This window comes from Hypanus sabinus, chromosome 17, assembly GCF_030144855.1.
Source record: "Hypanus sabinus isolate sHypSab1 chromosome 17, sHypSab1.hap1, whole genome shotgun sequence".
Classification (NCBI taxonomy): domain Eukaryota; kingdom Metazoa; phylum Chordata; class Chondrichthyes; order Myliobatiformes; family Dasyatidae; genus Hypanus; species Hypanus sabinus.
Window position 1 is genome coordinate 48,065,706 of NC_082722.1, and position 24,599 is coordinate 48,090,304.

The 24,599-nt window shown below is 40.7% G+C and overlaps 1 protein-coding gene across 3 annotated transcripts in view; it reads right to left on the bottom strand.

Annotated features, from left to right (window-relative positions):
• LOC132406893 (PH domain leucine-rich repeat-containing protein phosphatase 2-like) overlaps positions 1 to 24,599 on the bottom strand; it is a 141,957-nt gene that overhangs the window by 75,826 nt on the left and 41,532 nt on the right. For all 3 annotated transcript variants that reach the window (XM_059993004.1, XM_059993003.1, XM_059993005.1), the window contains 4 exons: positions 17,584 to 17,717; positions 12,120 to 12,310; positions 11,005 to 11,130; positions 1,360 to 1,508 (listed from right to left, as the gene is read on the bottom strand). In XM_059993004.1, coding sequence (XP_059848987.1) covers positions 1,360 to 1,508; positions 11,005 to 11,130; positions 12,120 to 12,310; positions 17,584 to 17,717 — 600 coding nt within the window. The remainder of the gene's footprint in view (positions 1 to 1,359; positions 1,509 to 11,004; positions 11,131 to 12,119; positions 12,311 to 17,583; positions 17,718 to 24,599) is intronic.

A 24,599-nucleotide genomic window follows, 5' to 3' on the forward strand; every position in this document is an offset into this window, starting at 1 on the left:
TGGGAAAAGGTTTTGGCTGTCCACTCCGTCTATGCCTCTTATCATCTTATATACCTTTATCAAGTCACCTCTCATCCTCCTTCACTCCAAAGAGAAAAAGCCCCAGCTCACTCAGCCTCCCCTTATAAAGCATGATCTTTGATCCTGGCAGCATCCTGATATCTCCTCTGCATCCTCTTTAAAGCTTTCACATCCATCTTGGTCCATGCTTGAACCAAGCCTATGATGAGGTCTGTTTTAACACATGAATTAATGGATCACTTATGAACATAAAATCTGGTAACTTTGCACTAACTGGTGGTGGTGGTGGCAGCTGTCAGTCTCGAGAGACCATGGATCTGCACTTGGAGTTTCCAGGGCGCAGGCCTGGGCAGGGTTGTATGGGAGACCAGCAGTTGCCCAAGCTGCAGGCCTTCCCCTCTCCACGCCACCAATGTTGTCCAAGGGAAGGGCACTAGGACCCATGCAGCTTGGCACCGGTGATGTTGCAGAGCCTTGCTCAAGGACACAAACATGCTGCCTCAGCTGAGGCTCAAACCAGTGACCTTCAGGTTACTAGTCTGATGCCTTACTCACTAGGCCATGTGCCAACTTGCACTAACTACAGCACTTGTTTTGTTGATTTTGTGCTTTGCTTTTATTTTCAGCTAAATACACAGCTTTCATTTACATTTAATGTATAACCTAATGTAAATTTAGATATTACAAGTTCAAACTGATTCTTGCTTCAAATCACTACAAAGCCACATTAAAATTTGCATATATTTTTTACAAATAGAAAATGCTGCCCAATTATTTTTATTTACAAATTAATTAGTTCTGTCTTCCAACCATCCAATAATTAATTTTGGAACCTCCCAAAAGCAAAGAAAGTGCACCCAAAGAATCTTCAGTTTTGTTTTGAAAAAGATAGTCACTTGGAGGCTTTATCAGTAATGACGTTCATCAGACTAGTAATTCATAACCACCTTTTTATTACACCAACATAAATCCTGATTTATGTGTTGTTTGTGCATGTGGGTTCAACTTTTTGGTTAAATACAGAAAATGCTAGCCATTCTATTTGTCACTTCATAAAAGAGCTGGATTTTTTTAAAGGGAGATAATTAAAAAGTAAATCACTTTATAACATCTTTCTAAATTCTCAAACAGAAAACAAAAATTTTGACCAGCTCTTATTGTAATCTTTAAGCACAAGTTGCGACAGCACAGTGAAGTAATTCGCACTTAACAGTTGACTTAGCCAGCAGTTCTTTACCACATCTTGCCAACAGGTGCAAAGTATTAAGATTGGCAAAGAAATGCTGATTAGAATATCATAATGGGATAACTAAAAAAAACGCTGAAATGTTTAGATACCTGTTAAGGTTGCAGAGTCCAGTGTCAGCTTGCATAAAATTATGCCGTAGATTAAGATGTGTGATATCTTGACTGAAGTAGAGATATTCAGGAAGCTCCTCAAGGCTGTAACATGACAGATCAACTGTACCAATTCGCTGTGAGACCACCTGCAGGTAAACCAACCGTTACTTAGCTAGTGCAGGTTGGAATGGTAGAGCAATAGCAGCTAATACAACAAATTGAACAAATGGTTCAACAGAGGAATGCAAGTTTCAAGAGAGTAATTGGCAGACATAAAATGATAAATACAATTGGAAACTTGAGCATTAGCAGACCTAAGGGTAAAGGAGGACAATAAAGAGCAGTAGGAGAAGCTATGTTCTGTGTTAAAGATTCCCTATTTCTAATTGGATAAGGCTGTGTGCTTTGCCCCCTGCTCTACTCATTGTACTTAAGACTGAGAGGCTAAGCACAGCTCCAGTTCTTCATTAGCAGAATTAAAGGTGGTGATGAATCAGCATATAGGAGGGAGATTGAAAATCTGGCTGAGTGGTTGTATATGGTGACATAAATCTACTTGGTTAATAAATTTACTTAGAACAAGTAACAAAGATACATCAAATGAAGTGGACAATAGAGCAAAAAGGAATATAAACGGTAAAGCTAACCATATCCAATCCTGCATAAAAATCTAACAAGTCAAGTGTTGTTGCATGACTCCTTGTGCTGTGTGACTTTCATTGCTGTGATGGGGTAGCAAACTCTACTGATAGGTAGGATTGGAAACACAAAGTGTCTGTATTCAAGCTTCCAAAATATTGATCAGATAAAGACACTGAATAAGGTATGAATATTGATATTCTTCACATTTATGTATATAATAAAAACTGAAAATGTTGCAAGGCTCATGATGTGATTCAATTAATTGTGGAGAGAAACAAATTTAACATCAAAATTGTTCAGTTTCATTGGACCTGCCATAAGCTTTTAAAAAGTCAGTGATCTAAAAATGTTTAAGTCCTTCCCTCCTTACAGATGATGCCAGATGAGCTGAATATTCAGTACAGAACAGCACAGGATCTTCGGCATAATTCCATAATTTTCTTCATTTATTTCAGAATTTCAGCACCCTCACAACTTTACATTTACAACCATAACTATTTGACTAACTAAATGGCTTCAGATTGGTACCTTTCTAATTGCAGAGCATATGCCAGTAACTCTTTCAATTGTAGACCCACAGCATTTGAGCTGACTTAATAGGCACTGCAAATGTTGCAAATTCAGACATGTTGCACTGATGCAAAACCAGGTCCAGCTGAGATTAGAGCAGAGGGGTAGGAAAAAAAAAGCCAGTAGTCAAAGGCTCCATAAAGCCACAGAAATAGTGGGAGAGTGGTTATATTTTAGGGTCAAATCAGCATTCAGTTAAGTGAAAGAAATCAGAGATTACTGGTAACACTTGAAAGGTCAAGCAGCATCTATGGAAAGAGACCTTTCATCAGAACTAAAGTTAGTAATCGAGTATGTTTATGTTGCAGAGGAAGTGGGAAGGTAGAAAGAATAAAGTGAACGTCTGTGAAAGGGTGGAGATCAAGAGAGATGCAAAAAAAAAGGTAGTGCTGGCTTGTTAACTGCAGAAGTGAGATGCGGAATAGAAGAATACGAATGAGAATAATGAAGGAAAAAAAATGGGGCAGTGGGAGTGGGGGAACGGTGTGCTGGAACTGTGAGATACAAAATAAAAACTGCAGCTCCTGCAAGTGTGAACTAAAATAAATGCTGAAATACTAAGACAAATAAAACTAAATGTTACCAGCTCTGACAAAGGGTCCTTGACCCAAAACATTGACTCACTTTCTCATTTCACCATTTTGTTTATTGTTTTAGACTTCAGCATTTGCAGTTTTTATTTTCATTTACTGTTACACTCTATAGATTCTCTCATCTTTCTTCCAAATTAATGCTCTTCCCTTGTTGAGTATTTGTTGGGATTGTGATGACTTGGTCCCACTCCAGTTTTGAGTTCTGAGGTGAATAACAAGCCAACGTGGAAACTGCAGGCTCTTCTGCAAATGGGGAAGAGCTCAACAAAGCAGGCTGGTACAGCTCAACTTGTTCACTCCTTTCACCATCTATGCAAGATTTCTGTGTACTCATAACACATTGACTTAAGGTTTTTAATTCCACCTCAAATGTTCATTCTGCACTTTGATTATAGACTAGCATCTCCCAAAAGGTATTAGAATATAGCTTTTAATGCATCATTGAATCTTATCCTCTGTGACAAATACCAGCTATTAATGCGATTAATGAATGGTTTTATATGGTGATCAGCACTGCTCTCTGCACTTCTCTTGGGAGTCGTAGTGCATTGAAGATTATGTCCACCATGCCCCTCTATAGATGGTATACAACTTTGAGAAAGAAGCAGCCCTTTAGTGAGAGAAGTCAGTGAGGGCAATTTTTGATTTTCCCTGTAGCAGCCATCATATGGACCCCTCAGTAACACAAACGAAATGCTGGAGGAACTCAGCAACTCAGGCAGCATTTCTGGAGGATAATAAACAAATGACATTTCAAGTCAAGACTCTTCATTAGGACTGGAAAGAAAAGGAATGAAGCCAGAATAAATTGTGGGGAGGGGAACTTAATCCAGAACACTTAAATTCATGGTTAATAAGCTTATTGATCTCTTAATCATTCTCATCATGGCACCTTTCTGGCAGACAGCCGTGTCTGCCCCGGACTCCAATTATGCTGGATTTCAGGGCAGACTTTACCTGTCTATACTTTATGCCCCTTGTTAGCTAGGAATGAAAAGGTTTCCTGTGAGGCACTGTCTGAGAAACACCACTGTTAAGCACCCTTGAATATTTCAACATTTCAAAGCTGAAAGTTCAAAGTAAATTTCTCATCAAAATACATGTCACCAACTACAACCCTGAGATTTGTTTTCCTGCAAGCATACTCAGTAAATCAAAGAACCATAATAGAATCAAGGAAAGTCTGCACCCAACCAGATGGACAAACAACCAATGTACAAAAGACAATAAATTGCACAAATACATAGAAAAAAATAACAATAAATATTGGTAACATGAAGAGTACTTGAAAGTGAACAGCCATATTTCTGTGGATGGAGAAAATAGAGGTGACTAGATGGTCAGTCCAACAGTAACAGTCATGGCACAGGTGATTAACTATCTTTACTTTCACTTGTTTGATAAGACAGCCAGGGTTTTGCACTTGATCACTAGACACAAAACCATGCTCCAAACATTTCATTGTATTAGGAGGAAGACTCTGTTGGAGTTGCCATTCCTCACACCTTCCAAGCCAACTGCATCTTTTCCCACCTTAGTAGAGAAGATTCCAGAGAACAATTTATCTCCCAATGGGTTGCTATGTCTCATGAAAGCCTACTAAATTAGGGCATACACTCTGGAGACCCAAAATGTGTGGTTCCTTGTTTGAGACCCTAATTCTGGAGGGGTGTTGCTGAGAACAATAACTAGCTAGTTCACCTCAAAGGATACTCTGTGAAGAGAACATTAGCCCTTTGGCTTGCTACTCAGAGAATGTGTACCTGCTGCCTTGCCTTTAATTTGCCCTCTCTTGCCCATCATGTCTCACTCAGAGAAACTTTGGCCACAACGTATCATGAGCAATGGCAACAGTACCACATTCAGATCTGTTATTACTGGGATTATGCATGAGAGACCTGACAACAAACAGTTTCAAATTTTATGTTGCAAGGTGAACGATGCCTTTGCATGCTTCTTTTAAGGTGTGGACTTGACAGAGTGAAATAATGGTACAATGGGGAAGGGAAACCAAGATGACTAGAGTTCAGGCTCTGCTGCAAGGTTGCAAACAGTAACACAAAGGCAGGCACATACTTGGCTGCCCTTTCTTCTCACAACTTTCATCACAATCTCAACTACACTTCTGTCTGCACCTCTCCTTCTTAGTCTCTCGTCCATGGTATCACAGGGATGTGGGGAGGAGGGGTGTGTGGCAACCAGAAGGAAAATGAGGTAGACATAGAACTTACCATTGTGTGGGTTTCAGTATGTTCTATATTGCAAAGACCTAGTTGCCTTGGAAATGCTTAGCAACAGTCATCACCAAGACAATGGGGAATAGTTTCCCCAATGAATTACATAATTTTATAACATAGTACAGCACTGGAGAGGTCATTGAGCCCATGATGTTGTGCTGTACCTGAAATGGAAATTGTGATAGATGTGCAAGGGCAATTCACATTGAGATACTCAAATGAGTTTCCAGTTGAAGAAAAACAACCTGGAAGTTATTATTCTCCTGTTTCACTGTGACATATGTTTTATATCTGGTACTACTGAAATAAACAGTAATGTTTATCCTAAATTGTGCAAGACGAAGATTACTTTAATCAATTTGCATGCAAGATATGTAGATTGATTTTGTTGCATTAATACAGCAAAGTAACATTGTACCTACACTACCATGTTGACTTGGCAATATAAGGCAAACAGTTGCAAATCTTTCTGAAAGATACAGTCTTCATATTGTTTCTTTTTAAGTTATAAATAAAAGGTATAACAACAGGAAATCTGCAGATGCTGGAAATTCAAACATCACACACAAAATGCTGGTGGAACACAGTAGGCCAGGCAGCATCTAGAAGGAGAAGCACTATCGACGTTTCAGGCTGAGACCCTTCGTCAGGACTAACCGAAAGGAAAGATAGTAAGAGATTTGAAAGTAGTGGGGGTAGGGAGAAATGCGAAATAATAGGAGAAGACCGGAGGAAGTGGGATGAAGCTAAAAGCTGGAAAGGTGAGTGGCGATAGTGATACAGAGCTGGAGAAGGGAAAGGATCATGGGACTGGAGGCCTCGGGAGAAAGGAAGCACCAGAGGGAGATGGAGAACAGGGAGAGAGAGAGAGAGAGAGCGAGAGCGAGAGAGAGAGAGAGAGAGAGAGAGAGAGAGAGAGAGAGAGAGAGAGAGAGAGAGAGAGAAAGAAAAACAAACAACTAAATATGTCAGGGATGGGGTAAGAAGGGGAGGAGGGGCATTAACGGAAGTTAGAGAAGTCAATGTTCATGCCGTCAGGATGGAGGCTACCTAGCCAGTTTATAAGGTGTTGTTCCTCCAACCTGACTTTGGATTCATTTTGACAGTAGAAGAGGCCATGGATAGAAATATCAGAATGGGAATGGGACGTGGAATTAAAATGTGTGGCCACGAGGAGATACTGCTTTCTCTGGCGGACCAAGCATAGGTGTTCAGCGAAACGGTCTCCCAGTCTGCGTCGGGTCTCACCAATATATAAAAGGCCACACCGGGAGCACTGGACGCAGTATACCACACCAGCCGACTCACAGGTGAAGAGTCGCCTTACCTTGAAGGACTGTCTGGGGCCCTGAATGGTGGTGAGGGAGGAAGTGTAAGGGCAGGTGTAGCACTTGTTCCGCTTACAAGGATAAGTGCCAAGAGGGAGATCGGTGGGAAGGGATGGGGGGGACGAGTGGACAAGGGAGTCATGTAGGGAGTGATCCCTGCTGAAAGCAGGAAGGGGGGGAGGGAAAGATCTGCTTGGTAGTGAGATCCCATTGGAGGTGGCGGAAGTTACAGAGAATTATACGTTGGAACTGGAGGCTGGTGGGGTGGTAGGTGAACCCTACCCCGAGTGGGGTGGCGGGCGGATGGGGTGAGGGCAGATGTGCAGGAAATAGGAGAGATGCGTTTGAGAGCAGAGTTGATGGTGGAAGAAGGGAAGCCCCTTTGTTTAAAAAAGGAAGACATCTCCTTCGTCCTGGAATGAAAAGCCTCATCCTGAGAGCAGATACGGAGGAATTGTGAGAAGGGGATAGCATTTTTGCAAGAGATAGGGTGGGAAGAGGAATAGTGCAGGTAGCTGTGAGAGTCTGTAGGCTTATAGTAGATATCAGTAGATAAGCCATCTCCAGAGATGGAGACAGAAAAATCAAAAAAGGGGAGGGAGGTGTTGGACCAGGTAAATTTGAGGGCAGGGTGAAAGTTGGAGGCAAAGTTAATGAAGTCAACGAGCTCAGTATGCGTGCAGGAGGCAGCGCCAATGCAGTCATCGATGTAGCGAAGGAAAAGAGGGTGACGGATACCTGTATAGACTTGGAACATGGACTGTTCCACAAAGCCAACGAAAAGGCAGGCATAACTGGGAACCATACGGATGCCCATGGCTATATAAAAGGTATGTTTCAGTAAACTGGCACCTTTCTCCTATATGCATAATACTCTATAGTTAATCTCTTCCTTTCAGATAAACAGCTATTTTGCAGATACGAACACATATGGAATGGGAATCACCAAAATTAAACTCTCCTCTTGTATCCTCAAATGTCTCTCATAGCATCTAATAATACCTTGAATAATGTTCATGTTTTGGTTCAACAACATAGCTTAGATTTCGATCCCCAAACACCTATCAACGTATTTTCACTACTTTTCATGAGATTCTTCTAGTCCTAGCATGCTGAACCATTTTAAAGCAATAATTTCTGTCATTTTATCATTTTACACAGTTGCAAGAAAAAGTTGTGAACTTGATTTTCTGAATTACTCAAAATGTGGTCTGATCTTCATCTAAGTCACAAGTATAGACAAACACAAATCTGCCTAAACTAATAAAACACAATCAATTGTACTACTTTCCATCAATACTCAGTACATCATTTAAACAATTATAGTCTAGGTTCAAAAAAAGTATGTGAACCTCTGGAGTAATGCCTTCAACAAAAGCTATTTGAAGTCAGATGATCCAACCAATGAGATGAGATTAGAGGAGTAGGCTGCAAAGATGCCCTGCCCTATAAAAAAGGCACACAAAGTCAGGTTACTGACAGAGCTTGCTCTTCTCAAGGAAGATCTGTTTATGAGCACCATGCCTCAACCAAAACAACTTTCAGAGGACCTTAGATGAAACTGGAAAAGGCTATAAAAGAATTTCTAACTTAAGTGTTCATCAGTCCACATTAAGAGAAATTGTCTACAAATGGAGGAAATTTAGTACTGTTACTATTCTCCCTCGGTGTTGGCATTCTGCAAAGATCATACCAAGACCCCAATGTGCAATGCTGAAGGAGGTGAAAAAGAGCCCAAGGGGAACAGCAAAATACTTGCACAAATATCTAGAACTTGCTAAAGTCTCTGTAAATGTGTCCACTGTAAGCAAAATACTGAAGAAGAATGGTGTTCGTCGAAGGACACCACAGAGGAAACCACTCCTCTCCAAAAAAAAAAAATTGCTACACATCTCAAGTTTGCAAAAGAGCACCTGGATGTCCACAGTCCTTCTAAGACAGATGAGACAAACATTGAACTGTTTGGCAGAAATGCACACAACTATGTTTGGAGAAAAAAGGGCACTGCATACAATACCAAAACTTCATCCCAACAGTGAAACATGGCGGAAGGAGCATCATGGTTTGGGGCTGCTTTGTTACCTCGGGGCCTGGACAGCTTGCAATAATTGAGGGAACAATTGATTTAAAATTGTATTAAGATATTTTACAGGAGAATGTCAGGGTAGTGGTCCATCACTTGAAGCTTAATAGTTGGATGATGCAACAAGACAATAATCCAAAACCCAAGAGTAAATCAACAACAGAATGGTTTAGAAGAAGAAAATTTGTGTTTAGGAATTACCAAGTCAGAGTCCAGACCTTAACCCAACTGAGGTGCTGTGGCATGACCTGAAGAGGGCTGTTCCTGCAAAGTATCCCAGAAATATTGATGAACTGAAACAGTTTTGCATGGAGGAATGATCTAACATTCCTCCTCACCGATGTACAAGTCTGATCAGCAGCTGCAGGAAATGTTTGGTGTAGGCTATTGCTGTTAAAGAAGGTTCTACCAGTTATTAAATACAAGGGTTCTCATACTTTTTCCAAACTGGACTGTGAATGATTAATCAACATGTTCAATAAAGGCATGGAAAGTACAATTGTTTATCTGTTATTAGTTGAGGCAGATTGTATTTGTCTATTATTGTGATTTTGATGAAGATCAGATCACATTTTTGAGTAATTAATGCAGAAAATTAGGTATTTGCAAAGAGCTAAAAAAAAAATTCTTGCAATTGTATATTTCAATTACATTGCTTCTAAACTACCAGAAACTTCAATTGTAAACCCAATGTTTCCCCAATCACTCCTCACTAGGATTTCCTTAGCATTTCCTCGGAACAATATTTCTTGCATCCTTCTGCACTCTTTCTTGGGGCAAAAAGCACATATTGTGAGGGCAAAAGTGTGGTCTTGCCAGTGCCACTTATTTAAGGTTATATGTTAATGCATCTGAAGCAATTAAGGAAAAAGTTCACTAACTTAATATCTAACATGGCTAACTATCATAAACAGAAAGATTGGAAGATATGAACCTTGAGAGATCTTGACAGGGGAATGTGGAGAGGATGCTTCATCTTATGGGATAACTAAAACTAGGAGTCACCGTTTCAAGGTAACTGGATAGGAGTCACTCATTTAAGACATAAATTCTCTCACAGTAGTGCCTCTGTTGTTTATGATGCATATAAATGATGTGGATGAAAAACTAAATGGGTGGGTTAGTAATTTTGGAGACAATACAAAAATTGGTGGAGTTGTTGGCAATGTGGTGGGCTGTCAAATGATATAAAAGTTAAAGATATGGGCTGAGAAATTGGCAGATGGAATTTAATCCAAGCAAGTCAGAGTTGTATACTTTGGGAGGTCAAATCTAAGGGGAAGCTATACAGTTAATGGCAGGACCCTTAAAAGCATTGATATACGGAAGGATACTGGGGTCAATAAATAGCTCACTGAAAATGGTCAAAAATAGATAAACAGATAGGGTGGTTGACAAACAAAGAGTATTGTATGCTTGCCTATGCTTGCAGGGATTGAGTACAAGAATAGAGAAGTCATATTACAGCTATATAATGCTTTGGCTAGGCCATGGTTTGAGAATTGTGCACATTTCTAGTTGTCCCATTACAGGAGGGATGTGGATGATTGGAAAAAGTGTAGAAGAGTATTCACCCCACACAGGAATACAAAATAATGAGGAGTATAAAGAGGGCAAGATAAACAAAATTATGAGAGGATAAATGCAAATAGGCTTTTTACGCTGAGGTTGGGTGAGGCCAGAACCAGAGGTCATAAATTAAGGGTGAAAGATGAAATATTTAAGCGGAGCCTTAGGGTGGCATGAGTGTGAAATGAACCATCAGTGAAAGTGGTGTATTCAAGTTTGACTGCAACCTTTAAGAGAAGTTCGGATAAGTGCATGGATGGAAGAGGAACAGAGTGCTATAGTCCAGGTGTGGATTGATGGATCTAGGCAAAATAACAGTTTGTCATGGACGAGATGGACTAACGCATTTGTTTCCATGCTGAAGTGCTATAATAATTAACAGATTTGCTACAATGCTGCCTAGATTAGAGGGTATGTACTATAATGAGAGATTGGACAAACTTGGGATGCTTTCTCTGAAGCATCAGAGGCTGAAAGGAGACCTGATTGAAGTCCATAAAGTGATGAGAGACATAGATAGGGTAGACAGTTAGAATCCTTTCACCCTCTAGGATAAAAAAAATCAAGTATTAGAGAACATATATTTAAGATACACATTGTCATAATACAACACAATTCACCTTGGATGCCTGTCTGAACCACCGTAAACATTCTGGGTATGAATCAAAGGTCACATAGTACGTTTGTCCTTGCTGCCCAGCAGAACTGAACATGAGGCAGTATTGTCTTCTTTTTACTTCTTCCACCTGTACAGGATATTAGAAAAGAAAACAATTTCATTTCTTCAATGAAAAAAATTATGTCATTTTCGATTTAGATGACTTATTGTTTAACTCTGAAGACACTGGTGATGCCCATTGCACTGGGAAAATTCATCTTTGCACATTGGTATTTTAATTCCAAACACTATCATTGCTTCTAGCCCCCCCCCCCCCCCACCACACACACACACACACACAACAGCACTAGAGGTACAACTTGTCTTATTTTAGTGCATATATTTATTGACAGAAACTAAATGAGATTCATGTGTTACCAGCAAATCCAATTACATAGTAGGGACGAAAACTGATATCAAAGTCAGCAGATTTCTTGAGAGAACAGAGTGAAAGATGGAAAAAGAGTGGAAAGCTTGACACAGCACTGAGCATTTTGACAGAAGTTCAGATGCACTATCTATTCATTTAACCCCGACGCAGAAGAACATTCCACGCACAGGATTTGCATTGTCCAGAAATATATTATCTCCATTCTACTAAATATTTATCAGAGTCCATGTGTGGGGGGGGGGGGGGGGGGTGAGAGGGGGATGTGACAATATTAGGCTATGTTGTAATCTCAACAAAGAATGCAATACGATCACTAAGAAATCATTAGGTTTGTTGCATGTCATTAAGATGGAATCTAGCCTCTAGTAAATTATACTCATATGCTATTCTGAATTTGAGATCAGTGGTTTGAGATTTCATTGTGATACAGTATAAACTCATTTCAACATCGTACAGCAGAACTTCAAACGAAAGCAAATCCTGTGGTGTCCATCAAACATTGTTTTTGCTGAAATACTATATACAATCAATCTTGTACCCTTGAATAATTCATATTTCATGTACGTTTGAAAAATCCTATACCCTGCATAATTTAACTAATTTGTTCAGATTATGACAGACTAAACTGGCCTTAAGTAGTACAGACTTTTTGAATACCAGCTTCTTCAGAATAGACAATTTCGTACCTTGCCTCCAGGGAGAGGAAGCACATGCATTTTTCCCATCTGGCACTCCTTTACTGAAGACACAATTAGGCAGGTACCGCAGAGAATGACTTGGCGTTCTGACCACTTGTGCAACTGAGTTTTCCCTTTCCGTACACTGAACACACCGGACAGAAGGATCTGATCCAGTTGCTCTATGCTACTCGGCTTTCCTAAAGTGATATAGAGAAAAAAATGTTTTTATTATCTTACAAAATTATGAAGGGAATAAATGGTATAGAATAAGCAGCTTATTGCCAAAAGATTGATAAAAACAAACACTAAACATTTAATGGATTTCACAGACATGTCAAGATCAGATTGTTGTTAGCTTTCATTAAAAAAAAGTCAGGATCCAAATGTTTTGTGAACTGCAGCATGGTTATTAAGTTCATTAAAAACCTGACAGTCATAGAAATCTCAAATTAATTAACAGCCTCAGATGAAAAGCTTTGACCTAGATTATTAACATTTCACCTTTACACATGGAAACTATTGTGGTGAACTAATAACATCGCCTGGTGAGTCAGGATCTCATGTACTCAAACCTGAACTGGCTTTTCAATGTAGTTAAAAAAAATCTCTTCAAAATTAGTGATGCAGTACTAAGCTACCTTGACAATATTTAAAACTTGCACAGCAACTTAGTAAAACATAATTCCTGTGCCAGATTTCAAGACTTGACTTTTATTTAAACTGGGCCTTGTGACCAACTATATTAATTAGTGCATTTCATTGTAATACAATGATTCCAGAGTTCAAAATTTATTTTTTATTTAAAAGATACATAATCCCTGGAAAGACCAACATCTATTGCCTGGCTCTCACTGCCTTTGTATCACTGGAATCCTTCAGCTGAATGTATTACCACAGCCACACTGGGCGGGAAGTTTTAGAATTTAGGTCCAATGAAAAAACATTTGTAATTTGTATTCGGTTGCTGGGGATCACTTTCCACGTTCTGCTTTATAGTACAAGATATAGGCTTGTTGTGTTACTACAGTATATTTTACAGTGGTAATATTTTAGCCATAATGGTAGAGGTAGTTTGACTGAATACTTATGGCTCCTAGGTTCCTGGGTAATCTGAAGCTGCACTCAAGCAAGGGGTGACTATAGCAGTACACACCTGACATACACCTTGTAAAGGCTTTAAAGTCCGAAGCAAGTTTCTTGTTGCAGAACAATCAATCTCACACCTGCTCTGATAGAAGCTCTACTTCTGTTTGTGGTACAGTTCAATTTCTGGTTAATAGTGACAACCAGCCCACTCCCAATTGCCAGGATGGCAATGTGAGAAATTCACTAATGGGAATTCTGTTAAATATCAACAAATGATCAGACTCACACCTGCTTGAACTAACATTGTCTAGCATTCGTTTGATGTAAATACTATTTGTCACTTAGCAGCTGAGGACTGAATACTACCTATGTGCATATGTCTTTTTGCATGCTGGCATTGGCTGCTTCATTTTCTGAAGAGTTTCCAATGGGGAGAGGGGGGATGGTAGAGAGGGAGGTGGTGGGGGAGAGGGGAGAGAACATTGAACTGTACAGCACAATGCAGGCTCTTTGGCCCATGATGTTGTGTGACATCTTATCCTACACCAAGGTGAATCTAGTGCTTCCCTCCCACATAGCTCTCCTTTTCCTTTCATCCACATGCCCAAGAGTCTCAAGTCTCCCGAATGTATCCGTCTCTCACCACTCCTGGCAGTTCATTCCAAACACTTACCACTCTCTGCTCACAAAAACCTACCTCTTGACATCACCCTACACTTTTCTCTGGTCACCTTAAGTTACACCCTCTCACATTAGCCATTTCTGCCCTGAGAAGAAAGCACTGGCTATCCACTCCATCGAAGAACCTCTATAAAGTCACCTCTCATTCTCCTCCCCTCCAAAAAGAAAAGCCTTGGCTTGCTCAACCTCTCCTCATTAGACAATCCCTAATCCAGGTAGCATCCTGGTATACCTCCTCTGCACCCTCTTGAAACCTTCCACATCTTTCCTATAATGAGGTGACCAGAACGGAACACAATACTCCAAATGTGGTCTAACCAGTCTTACAGAGCTGCAACATTATGAACTCCAAGCCCTTGACAAATGAAGGTCAACACATTATACACACTCTTAACCACCCTATCAACTTGAGCAGCAACTTCGAGGGATCTGTGGAGGTGCACCCCAAGATCCCACTGTTCCGCCACACTGCTAAGTATCCGGCTATTAATCTTGTACTCTGCCTTCAAGATAAACCTCGTCATTTTATATTTATCCTAACTGAACTCCATCTGCCACTTTTCAGCCCAGCTCTGCATCCTATCACTGATCTGTTGTAACCTACAACAAACTTCTATACTAGCCATAACACCACCAATCTTTGTGTCATCTACAAACTTATGAAGCTTCTACTTCCTCATCCAAGTCATTTATAAAAATCACAAAAAGCAGAAGTTCCACAACAGATTACTGTGGAACATCACTGGTTACAGCTAAGCAGAATACACTCCATCTACTCCCAACCACAGTGTTCTGTGAGCAAGCCAAAAGAGAGATCTCAAGAGTGATCTAGTTTCTTTTCATATAATGAACAGCAGCAGCTGTCATGGACACTACTTTTGCAGCTCCACAGGTGCTGTCTAAACACACTCTCTATATGCAGTTTGATTTGTTTTCATTTGATACACACAGACACCATAATATCCACATTTGATATTTATGGTTTGATATGTCTGATCTTAATCATGGTGCAGGCAACAGACATGCAATTCACTATCTAATTAAAGGAGATAATACATGTTTTAGTATATTGGGCCTCTGACTAGATTAATTTCCAAGTTACTTGAAACATTACCTATTCAATTCCATTTCATAAATTTTAGTTAAATCCACATACTTTAAAACATATACTTTGTAAAATATAACAGGATTTCATACAGTTTTTAAAAATAAGGAACCTGTTTGATTTCATAACATCTGTTAAAAATACTGTAAACAATGATCCTGACAGTACAAATCTTAGCCAACCATAAATATATAATTTAACAGGCCTCCATTAAAAGCCTCTCAAGTTTAAATAAAATTATAAAAGTTTGAGGTGCTCAGCTTTACCAAGTCTTATTCTCCAACAGTGAAAGGAGTTTACCTGAACCAATATTTATCAAGTAGAGCAGGTTCCAATTAAAAATTTTAACACAAAATGTTGCCTCCATTTGTTAGTGAAAATGGGTGCACCCTCCATTTCTTTTAAACCCCATTCTCACTATTTGCCAGTATTTTCCACACATTTTACAATTTATAATAGAGGTTCTTATGTGAGGTTTGGGTCAAACTTGCACCCATAATGCTAAGTGCAAGCTGCCACGCCACATTCCCATGGATTTCTTTATTTCAAAACTTGCAATAAGGTCTGTACCTGTACTGTTGCAAGAGAATCACAAAAGGGATCATGAATATGTGAGTTGCTGTTTAACATGTGGAAATGTGAAGTTATCGAATCAAATATGAAGAAACAAAACATACAATAAACGGAGAGACAACAAAACACTGCAACTTCAGACATTAAATGTAGAGCATGCAGGTACAGCAAGTAATTAGAAAAACAAATGGGTTGTTGAGCATTACTGCAAAGAGTATGACATACGAAAATAACAGGCGTGCGAAAACTATTTAAATCATTGGTGAGACCACATTTGGCGTATTGCTCATCTATTCTGCATACAGTTCGGAGAAAATTCACCAGACTGATTCCCGAGATGATATCCTTGATGAAGACAAAGTTAATCTTGTACCAAAGCCATATATAATATAAACTGTAGATTGTATTACCCTCTGAACTACCCGTTAATGAAATCAATTACATAGAATCAATTAAGAAAGTAGCAATATTGTGGGGTACAACAGATTAGCAACTTACCCTTTTAGAATGTCACTTCTTCACAGATTAACAAATCTGACATCAAATTGGTTTAGTAAATTTTATTTTTGATTTGGATCACAAGTCAAATTGCAAATAACAGAAATATCTGAAGACCACAAATGCATTCATCAAAACGTGAGATGTCCCAGATGCTAACTGAAATGCAATCTTACACTTTCAAAACAGAACCACTGATGCTAAAAACACAGAAAAAGTGATTATCAAAAAACTATTGAACTCTGAAGGAATGATGCCATACTTAACTTGAAAGGACATATAGGTAACAATTTTGGCTGATTTTTCTCATTTACATTACAAGAGTGGTGCACAGCAGACTTTGGGTGCTTATTCACAAAAACAGTACCATCTTTGTACTCAGTGATCAACCTGGGATTCAGTTAAATAGCTGAGAAGCATTCTTAGGTGGTTCTGAATGTTACTATATTTAATGTAAGTTTATTCTTTCTTGATTGTTTTCTTTACATCACATGCTCCATTAACCGAGTTCCGAGAATCGGACAAAAACATCTGAAAGCTGTTACTTGACCAGATGATTTTTGGAGCAACAAACAGTCTGCTAGAGGAACATATTAATCCTGATGCATGGTTTCAAAGTGAAACATCGACAGTTCCTTCCCCCCATAGACGCTGCTCAACTCTCTGAGCTCCAACAGCAGATTGTTTGTTGATCCAGATTCCAGCATCTGCAGCCTCTTGTGTCTCCTGATTATTTTTGGAGTTTTCTATTTTTATTTCTGATTTTCATCTTCTAGGGTACTTAAGCTGTTATTTTATTTCAAGGTATCTAAAACTAATAAACTAGCATAAGCTGGGAGCGTACAGATTAATCAACCATCGATGTAATTCCTCAATCTGATGACAAGGTCAACCAGGACGAACTAAACATAATCCCTTCTCCTAGTGTACTATTATGCATAGCACAGAAGTAAAATTACAGGAGTGGAATGCAGAGGTCTGTTCCTGTGATTCAGAGCACAAGTTTGAATCCTATCACAGTAGCTTGAGAGCAATCATTGGATTGTGATATATAAAAGCATCTTGTTCACTAACGCCCTGCTTGGAAAGAAATCTGCCATCCTTATTCAATCTGCCCTACAAATGACTCAACCCTTACAATAACGTGTGTTTCTTTTTAACAGTCCTCTGAAATTATTTAATAAGTTCCAGAGGCAAGTTAGGATGGGCAGTAAATAGTGGTCTCACCAGCATTGCCCGCATTCCAAACAACAAATTAAGGACTTGACAGTGGTAACATCTTTTAGTAAAAAGATGTTTCAGTGAACCAACAAAGAAATAACTCATCCACAATGGGCAAACAATCTCTAAAGACCAACACTTAGCAATTAAACTCCAAGTATTTTGTTAAAGATTGTGTTCTACTACTGGATCAAGTTACAGGAATACATTGTACACAATCAACCACTCACTGGTCTACTTTCTATTTTTTTTTAAAACAGCAAAACTGAACCCATGCATTTTGCTCTTTGGAAAATTAAATCTTACCATGAAAATATCTGATCATGCAGCTCAAATCAGCAATAGCAGCTTCCTCTTGTATCCGAAGCGGGTCCTGGAAACCTAATCCAGATAGATAATCATAAAGGATTTGCAGAGGCCTCTCATCTGGATTCAGTCTCCTGGAACAGATGAAGTGCTCAGTATCAGAATCAAGAATATTTATAATTTAGTGAAAGGTAAAAACAAAAGGAACCACTACACAGATCCAAGAAAATCTTAAGTGCAATTTCTTAGGGGAAAGGATTCATTTCCAGTAATCGCAGTTGAGGCACTTGTTTTTTTTTCCCAAAGATTGAATAAATTGCATGTGCATAAAAGTTGCTCTCTATTACAAAGGAATTCAATTTCTGGAAAATGATTTTTTTTAAATCCCTAATTATCATTACATAAACACTTCCAAAGAATTTTCCCAGGTTATAAAAAGTAGAAAAGCTTGTCCAGACTGCAAGCTTACTTACAAAGGAAAGAATGATGTTTGTGTCCTTCACAGAGTACCTGCAAAGAAGCAACTAGAGAGGAGAGGCAAGTCCAACATCTAGGCAACCGAGCAAGCCCAAAGTGGCCCAAGCCGATTTAGAAAACAGTAGGTTGGGAAGACTTAGCATTATAAATATTAGCATATACGCAAGATACTCCTTGTGTGGATGCTTCTCTCTTCTCACAAAAACCCTATGATTTTGCGCTACAGTAGTGACAGAGTGTTTGAATTACTGTACTAGTAATCAAAATACCAGAGGTCAAATCCCACAATGGCAGCTGTTAACTTCAAACTTAATTAATAATTTTAAATTTAAAGAAACAAATTAGCCATTAATTAGTTACTACCAAACTAGCAAATTGACATAAAAAATTATTTGATTCACTAATGAACTTCAGGTGAAGAAATTTATCATCTACTTGGAGTGATTTGAAACTGCTCCAGTTTACCAACCGTGACAACAGATCACAGCTGATGCCATTTCCTTGGCTCTTCACTCATGCTTTGAACATCCAACAGTGAAGATGCTTTTCATTGACTACAGATCTGCATTCAATACCATCATCCCCTAAAAACTAATAAGCTCCAAGACCAAGGCCTCAATATCTCCTTGTGCAAATGGATCCTTGATTTCCTCACCTGCAGATCCCAGTCCATTCAGACTGAGCAGCCGCCAATTGGAGATCGGAAGCATGAGAAGATGTAACCCACTGAAGTTCTCCAACTGGGTATAAAAGGTATTGACTTGTGTTAGTTTGGTGTTTTGGACAGAGACCAATCAGTGCTCTGAACTGATTTATAAGAACAAATTAAAATAAGACAGTGGCATTGTTGGATTGGACAGTTAGAATGGTTTTTTTTTAAGTTTTAACTCTTCCAGGCTGCAGCAAGGAGAGGCACTATTGAAAGAAAGCATCCAGCTGCAGCTTCTAACAGTCTATGTTAAAGGAGTTGGAGCTGGAGCTGGACAAACTCTGGATCATTCAGGAGGCTGAGGTGGTGATAGATGGGACATTCAGAAAGGTAGATATACTCAAGGCGCAAGACACAGAAAACTAGGTGACAGGAAGGGGAAAAAGGTTAAAAAGCCAGTGCAGTGTACCTTGAGGCCATTCCCCTCAACAACAGGTATACAGCTTTAAATACTGTTGGGGGGGGGGAAGAAAAGAGGATTAACTTAGCAAAAGAATATCAGTGATCAGGACTCTGGCACTGGGTCTGGCTCTGTGACTTCAAAGGGAAGGGGGAGAGAGGTATTCTGTGGTGATAGGAGATTTGTTAATTAGGGGAACAGAAAGGAGGCTCTGTGGGTGAGAATGAGATTCTTAGATGGTATTTGTCTCCTGGGTGCCCGAGTCCGGGATATCTCGGATTGAGTCCTTAACATTCTTAAGTGAGAGGGTGAGCAGCCAGAGGTTGTGGTCCATTAATGATGGGGTTCTGCAAAGTGAGTTCAAGGAATTAGGTGCCAAGTTAAAGGGTAGGACCACTAGGATTGAAACCCATGTCACATTCTACTGAGGCCAGAAAGTGGAAGATTATACAGTTTGACATTTGGCTAAGGAATTGGTTAGGAGGGAAGGCATAAGATTTTTGGATCATCGGGCTCTCTTCTAGGGAAGGTAGAAGATTTTTAGATGATTGGACTCTCTTCTAGATGGGAATCAGAGTACCAGAACAGATAGTGGATAAGCTGTAGAGACAGATGTTGTTCAGACCTCAAAGTCAGGAATCAAAAGGTTGAGCATGGTACGACAAATGCCCTGAGCTTCATATATAGCAAGAAGTATTGTAGGAAAGGCAGATGAGCTCAGAGCAAGGATCAACACATGGAATGGTGATATTACAGTCATTACTGAGACTTGGTTGCAGGAGCAATAGGACTGGCAGCCCAATATTCCAGGGTTCCTGGAATATTGTTGTGTCTGTTTTAGACACAACAGAGCAGGAGGAATTAGAGGAGGAGGGGTGGCATTACTAGTCAGAAAAAATGTTAGTATTCAGTCAGAACAGACTGGAGAACTTGTCTAGCAAGGCATTATGGGTGAAACTGACAAATAACAAAGGGATGACCACATTAATGGGGCTACATCCAACAATCCGAGGAACAAATTTGTAGAGAAATTGCAGACAGTTGCAAGAGACATAAGATTGTTGTAATAGATTACTTTAACTTTCCACGTGTTGACTGGGACTTCCATAATTGAAAAGAACTAGATGGGATGGAGTTCATCAAATATGTTCAGAGAAGTTTTCTTAACCAGTATGTAGAATTCACAACAAGTGTGAGATACTTGATCTGCAATTAGGGAACAAGGTAAGGCAGGTGATAGAAGTTTCTGTAGAGAACACTTTGCATCCGTTCAGGTCTCGACCCGAAACGTTGATTGCTTCTTTGAACAGATGCTGCCCAACCTGCTGAGTTCATCCAGCTTTTTTGTACATCTGGGTCTGTTGTTTATCATCTATATTGAGTACAGGACATGGAATGTTATGCTGAAGTTGTAAAGACTTGGTGAGGCCTGAATCAGAGTATTACATGCAGGTTCAGTCACCTACTGACAGGAGAGATGTAACTAAGGTTGAAAGACTACAGAGAAAATTTTCCAGGGTGTTTCCAGGACTGGAGGACCTGAGTGATAAGGAAAGTTTGAATAGGTTAGGACTTTATTCCTTGGAACATAGAATATTGAGGGGAGATCTAATATAGAAATACAAAATTATGAGGGGTGTAGAGTGGGCAAATACAAGGTGGCTTTTTCCACTGAAGTTGGGTGGGACTGCAATTAGAGGTCATGGGTTAAGGGTAGAAGGTGAAAAGTTTAAGGTGAACATGAGGGGAAACTTCTTCATTCAGAAGATCGTGAGTGTGTTGAATGAGCTGCCAGTGCAAGTGGTGCATGCAAGCTTGATTTCAATGTTTGAGAGTAGTTTAGATAGGTGCACAGATGGTAGGGGTATGGAGGGCTATGATCCTGGTGCAGGTTAATGGGAGTAGGCAAATGGTTCTCCAAGATTAGATGGGAGGAATGGCCTGTTTTCGTGCTGTATTTTTCTATGACTACGTCGTCCACAATCACCATCACCACAGGTGCACCACAATGTTGTGTTTAACCCCCTGCTCAACTCGCTTTACACTTATGACTGTGTAGCTAAGCACAGCCAGCTCCAATGCCATATTCATGCTGGCTGATGACACCACTGTTGTTGGCAGAATCAAAGATAGTGATGAATCAGCATGTAGAAGGGAGACTGAAAACCTGTCTGAGTGATGCCACAACAACATCTTACTGAATGTCAGCAAGAGGCAGTCCTCTGCTTTCTTCTATGTGTGCAAAGATTCAGTGTATCAACTAAAAATTTGACAAACTTTCAAAAGATGTGTGGTGGAGAGTGTACATCATGGCCTGGTATGGAAACACCAATCTGCTTGAATGGAAAAGCCCAAAATAGTGGTGGCGACAGCCTAGTCCATCATGGGCAAAACCCTCCACACCACTGAGCATATCTGCAAGGTGCACTTTTGCAAAAAAGCAGCATCCATCATCAAGGACCCCACCATGCTCTGAAAGTGCTGCCATCTGGAAGGAGGTTCTGGAGACCAGCACCACCAGGTTCAAGGACAGTTATCACCCCTCAAACATCAGGTCCTTGAACCAAAAGGATAATTTCACCCAACTGCATGCACCCCAACACTAAACTGTTCCCACAACCTTTGGACTCACTTCCATTTTCAAAATTTTTTTATTAATTATTATTGAAGATCAACAAAAAATACATTAAGGTAATTAAGACAATATGTCATTATGTACAATGAAGAATTAAATTAGGAAATAACTGATTAACAAAGCTAAACAATATATCAATAATAAGAATAAAAAATAAAGTGTTAATATTTTTTGAAAGGAAAAAAGGGAAAAAACCCTACTAAGAGAAAAAAACCCTACTAACTGAAAAAAAACAGAAAAGAAAACACCATTGGGAGCACAACCCCGGTGCTATACATCACACAAGCTTCCGACTCACTTTCAGTGACTCTTCACCTCATGTTCTTGAAATTTATTGGGTTTTTTTTTTGCTTTTTTTTGTACAGCTTGTCATTTTTTCTGCACTGGTTACTTGTTCCTCATGCGTGGTTTTTCATTGATTCTATTGTGTTTTTGTATTTACTGTGAATGACTGCAAGAAAATGAACCCCAGAGTTGTATATGGTGACATGTATGCACTTTGACAGTAAATTCTGGTTAACTGGTTCAACTGGGATAATTGGGATAACTGGGATCAGTACATTTTGGCTCAATTGAGCGGCTATCACAATTAGCTGAAGTTTCATGGAAATAGTTAAAAAGATATAAAATAGACAACTACCATTTAACTGAGGAACAAATTATGTATTTAAATACAGAACAAATTAGAACACTACTAATACTACTATAGTACATAATATAAAACCGTGTACAAGCTCCTATTAGTTATCAGAGAAATTCGTCCAGTGTATGCTGCCATATTCTTTTGAATGGCTGTAAATGAATAAAATCAGCACAGACACCTGGTAAACACAATAGACTACCCTTATACAAAGACAGCTGCATCCTGCAAATCACAAGAGAGTTCCTCCAGCATTCTGTGTGTATTGCATCCTGCAAATCTTCATTTTCATTGTAACATTCAAGATGATTGTCAATGCCTTCAAATTCTCTGTTGTTCCTGGATAGTTGAATGAGTGAAATTGTTCCATTTTCACCCCTGGCCATTTCTGGTATCTCCAAGCCTGAATGCTTGAGCAAAACAGTTCTGATCACTGCTTAAATGCTTACTGTGTTGGGGTCCGGTCCAAAGCCCGCCTTCCGGGTCTTGCTCTGGTCCGCGGACTCCGGGCCTTGCAGCCAGCCCTCCTGTCACCCGGAGCCATTGGATCATCTTGGCTTAAGGAGGTACACCTGTTGCCTATTAGGGAGCAGGTGTTTGTAAGGGGCTCGGGGACTGAGCCTGGTTGTGGGGTCGTCCTGCTCCGAAGCCGGTTTAACCCACACTGTAGCTGGACTGCCGGCTCTGAATCCTGTCTGTATCCAGTTCTGCCCCCTGGTTGCTGCCCTGCTTGGAATCCTGTTCTGCCCTGGTTGCCACCCTGCTCGGAATCCTGTTCTGCCCTGGTTGCCGGCCTGTTCTGTATATGCTCTATCCGGTTGGTCTTGTTCCCCTGCTTCTCTCCTGTGCGCTGGTCCCGCTGTTCCGCCTTATTCGCCTTGCTCGCGCTGCCACGCTGTCGGTTGCCTTTCCTAATTTACTGGTGTCTCACGGTAGTCCTGCTGCTCACCCTGGACCCAGCTTCCTTCTGATCCCTTGCCTCCGTTGGGCAGGTCCGGCCAGACTGCCGCTGCCTGACAGAGGTTCTACCCCTTCCTACCCGTTGCCTCCGTCAGGCAGGTCTGGCCGGATTGAGGCTGGCCAGTGGGGGTTTCTGCCCTTTCCACGAATTGCTCCCTAAGGGTTGTGCCCCGCACCTGCCCAGGTGTCCGTGACTGGCCCAGGCCTCCGTGTTTTCCTCCCGGGAGGCGGCCCTGCCCGGGATCCATGCAGCCCGCCCTAAGGACTCCTACCCTTTCCTCCCCTCGTTTCCCATGGGTTGTTCCCCGCACCTGCCCAGGTGTCCATGACTGGCCCAGGCCAGTGTTTCCGCTTGGGAGGCGGCCTGCCTGGGATCCATGCGACCCGCCATGAGGAATCCTCCTGCCCTGCCTGAACACTGGGACCCACCCGTCTGCCTCGCCCGGATTCTGGGACCCTCCCGTCTGCCTCGCCCGGACTCTGGGATCCTCCCGCCTTCTCCGGACTCTGGGACCCTCCCGTCTGCATCGCCCGGACTCTGGGACCCTCCCGTCTGCCTCGCCCGGACTCTGGGACCCTCCCGTCTGCCTCGCCCGGACTCTGGGATCCTCCCGCCTTCTCCGGACTCTGGGACCCTCCCGTCTGCCTCGCCCGGACTCTGGGATCCTCCCGACTGCCTTGTCCGGACTCTGGGACCCTCCTGTCTGCCTCATCCGAACTCTGGGATCCAGACCCACTTGCCTTACCCCTTACATGCCATGGCATCCCCATCCTGTCCTACCCCTAGTGCTTCAGTGTCTGCGTCCTGCATTTGGGTCCAATCCTGCCCCCGTTCCTGACATACTGCTGATTTGTCACCAACTATTAGTGAAAAAAATCACTGCTTTTTGAAGACACACAACTGACACCATTTAAAAACTGTTCACCTGAAGCACAGTGTAGTGTCCAATGGCCACGTAAGCGTAAGTGCCCGCTGCTAGTTAAAAACTGTTTGACAACAGTCACCTGTCCTAATTAAGCAGCATAATGTCCCAAATAAACCAAGAGAATGCTGGCTATTTTCTTGAGTCATTTTTGTTTTTTACCAGTTGTCCCACATAAGTAGCTACCCTAATTAACTGAAATCAACTGCATACACATATTATTGTAATTCATAATTTGTTTTTATGTTGTACTGTAGTGACAGATCAACTAA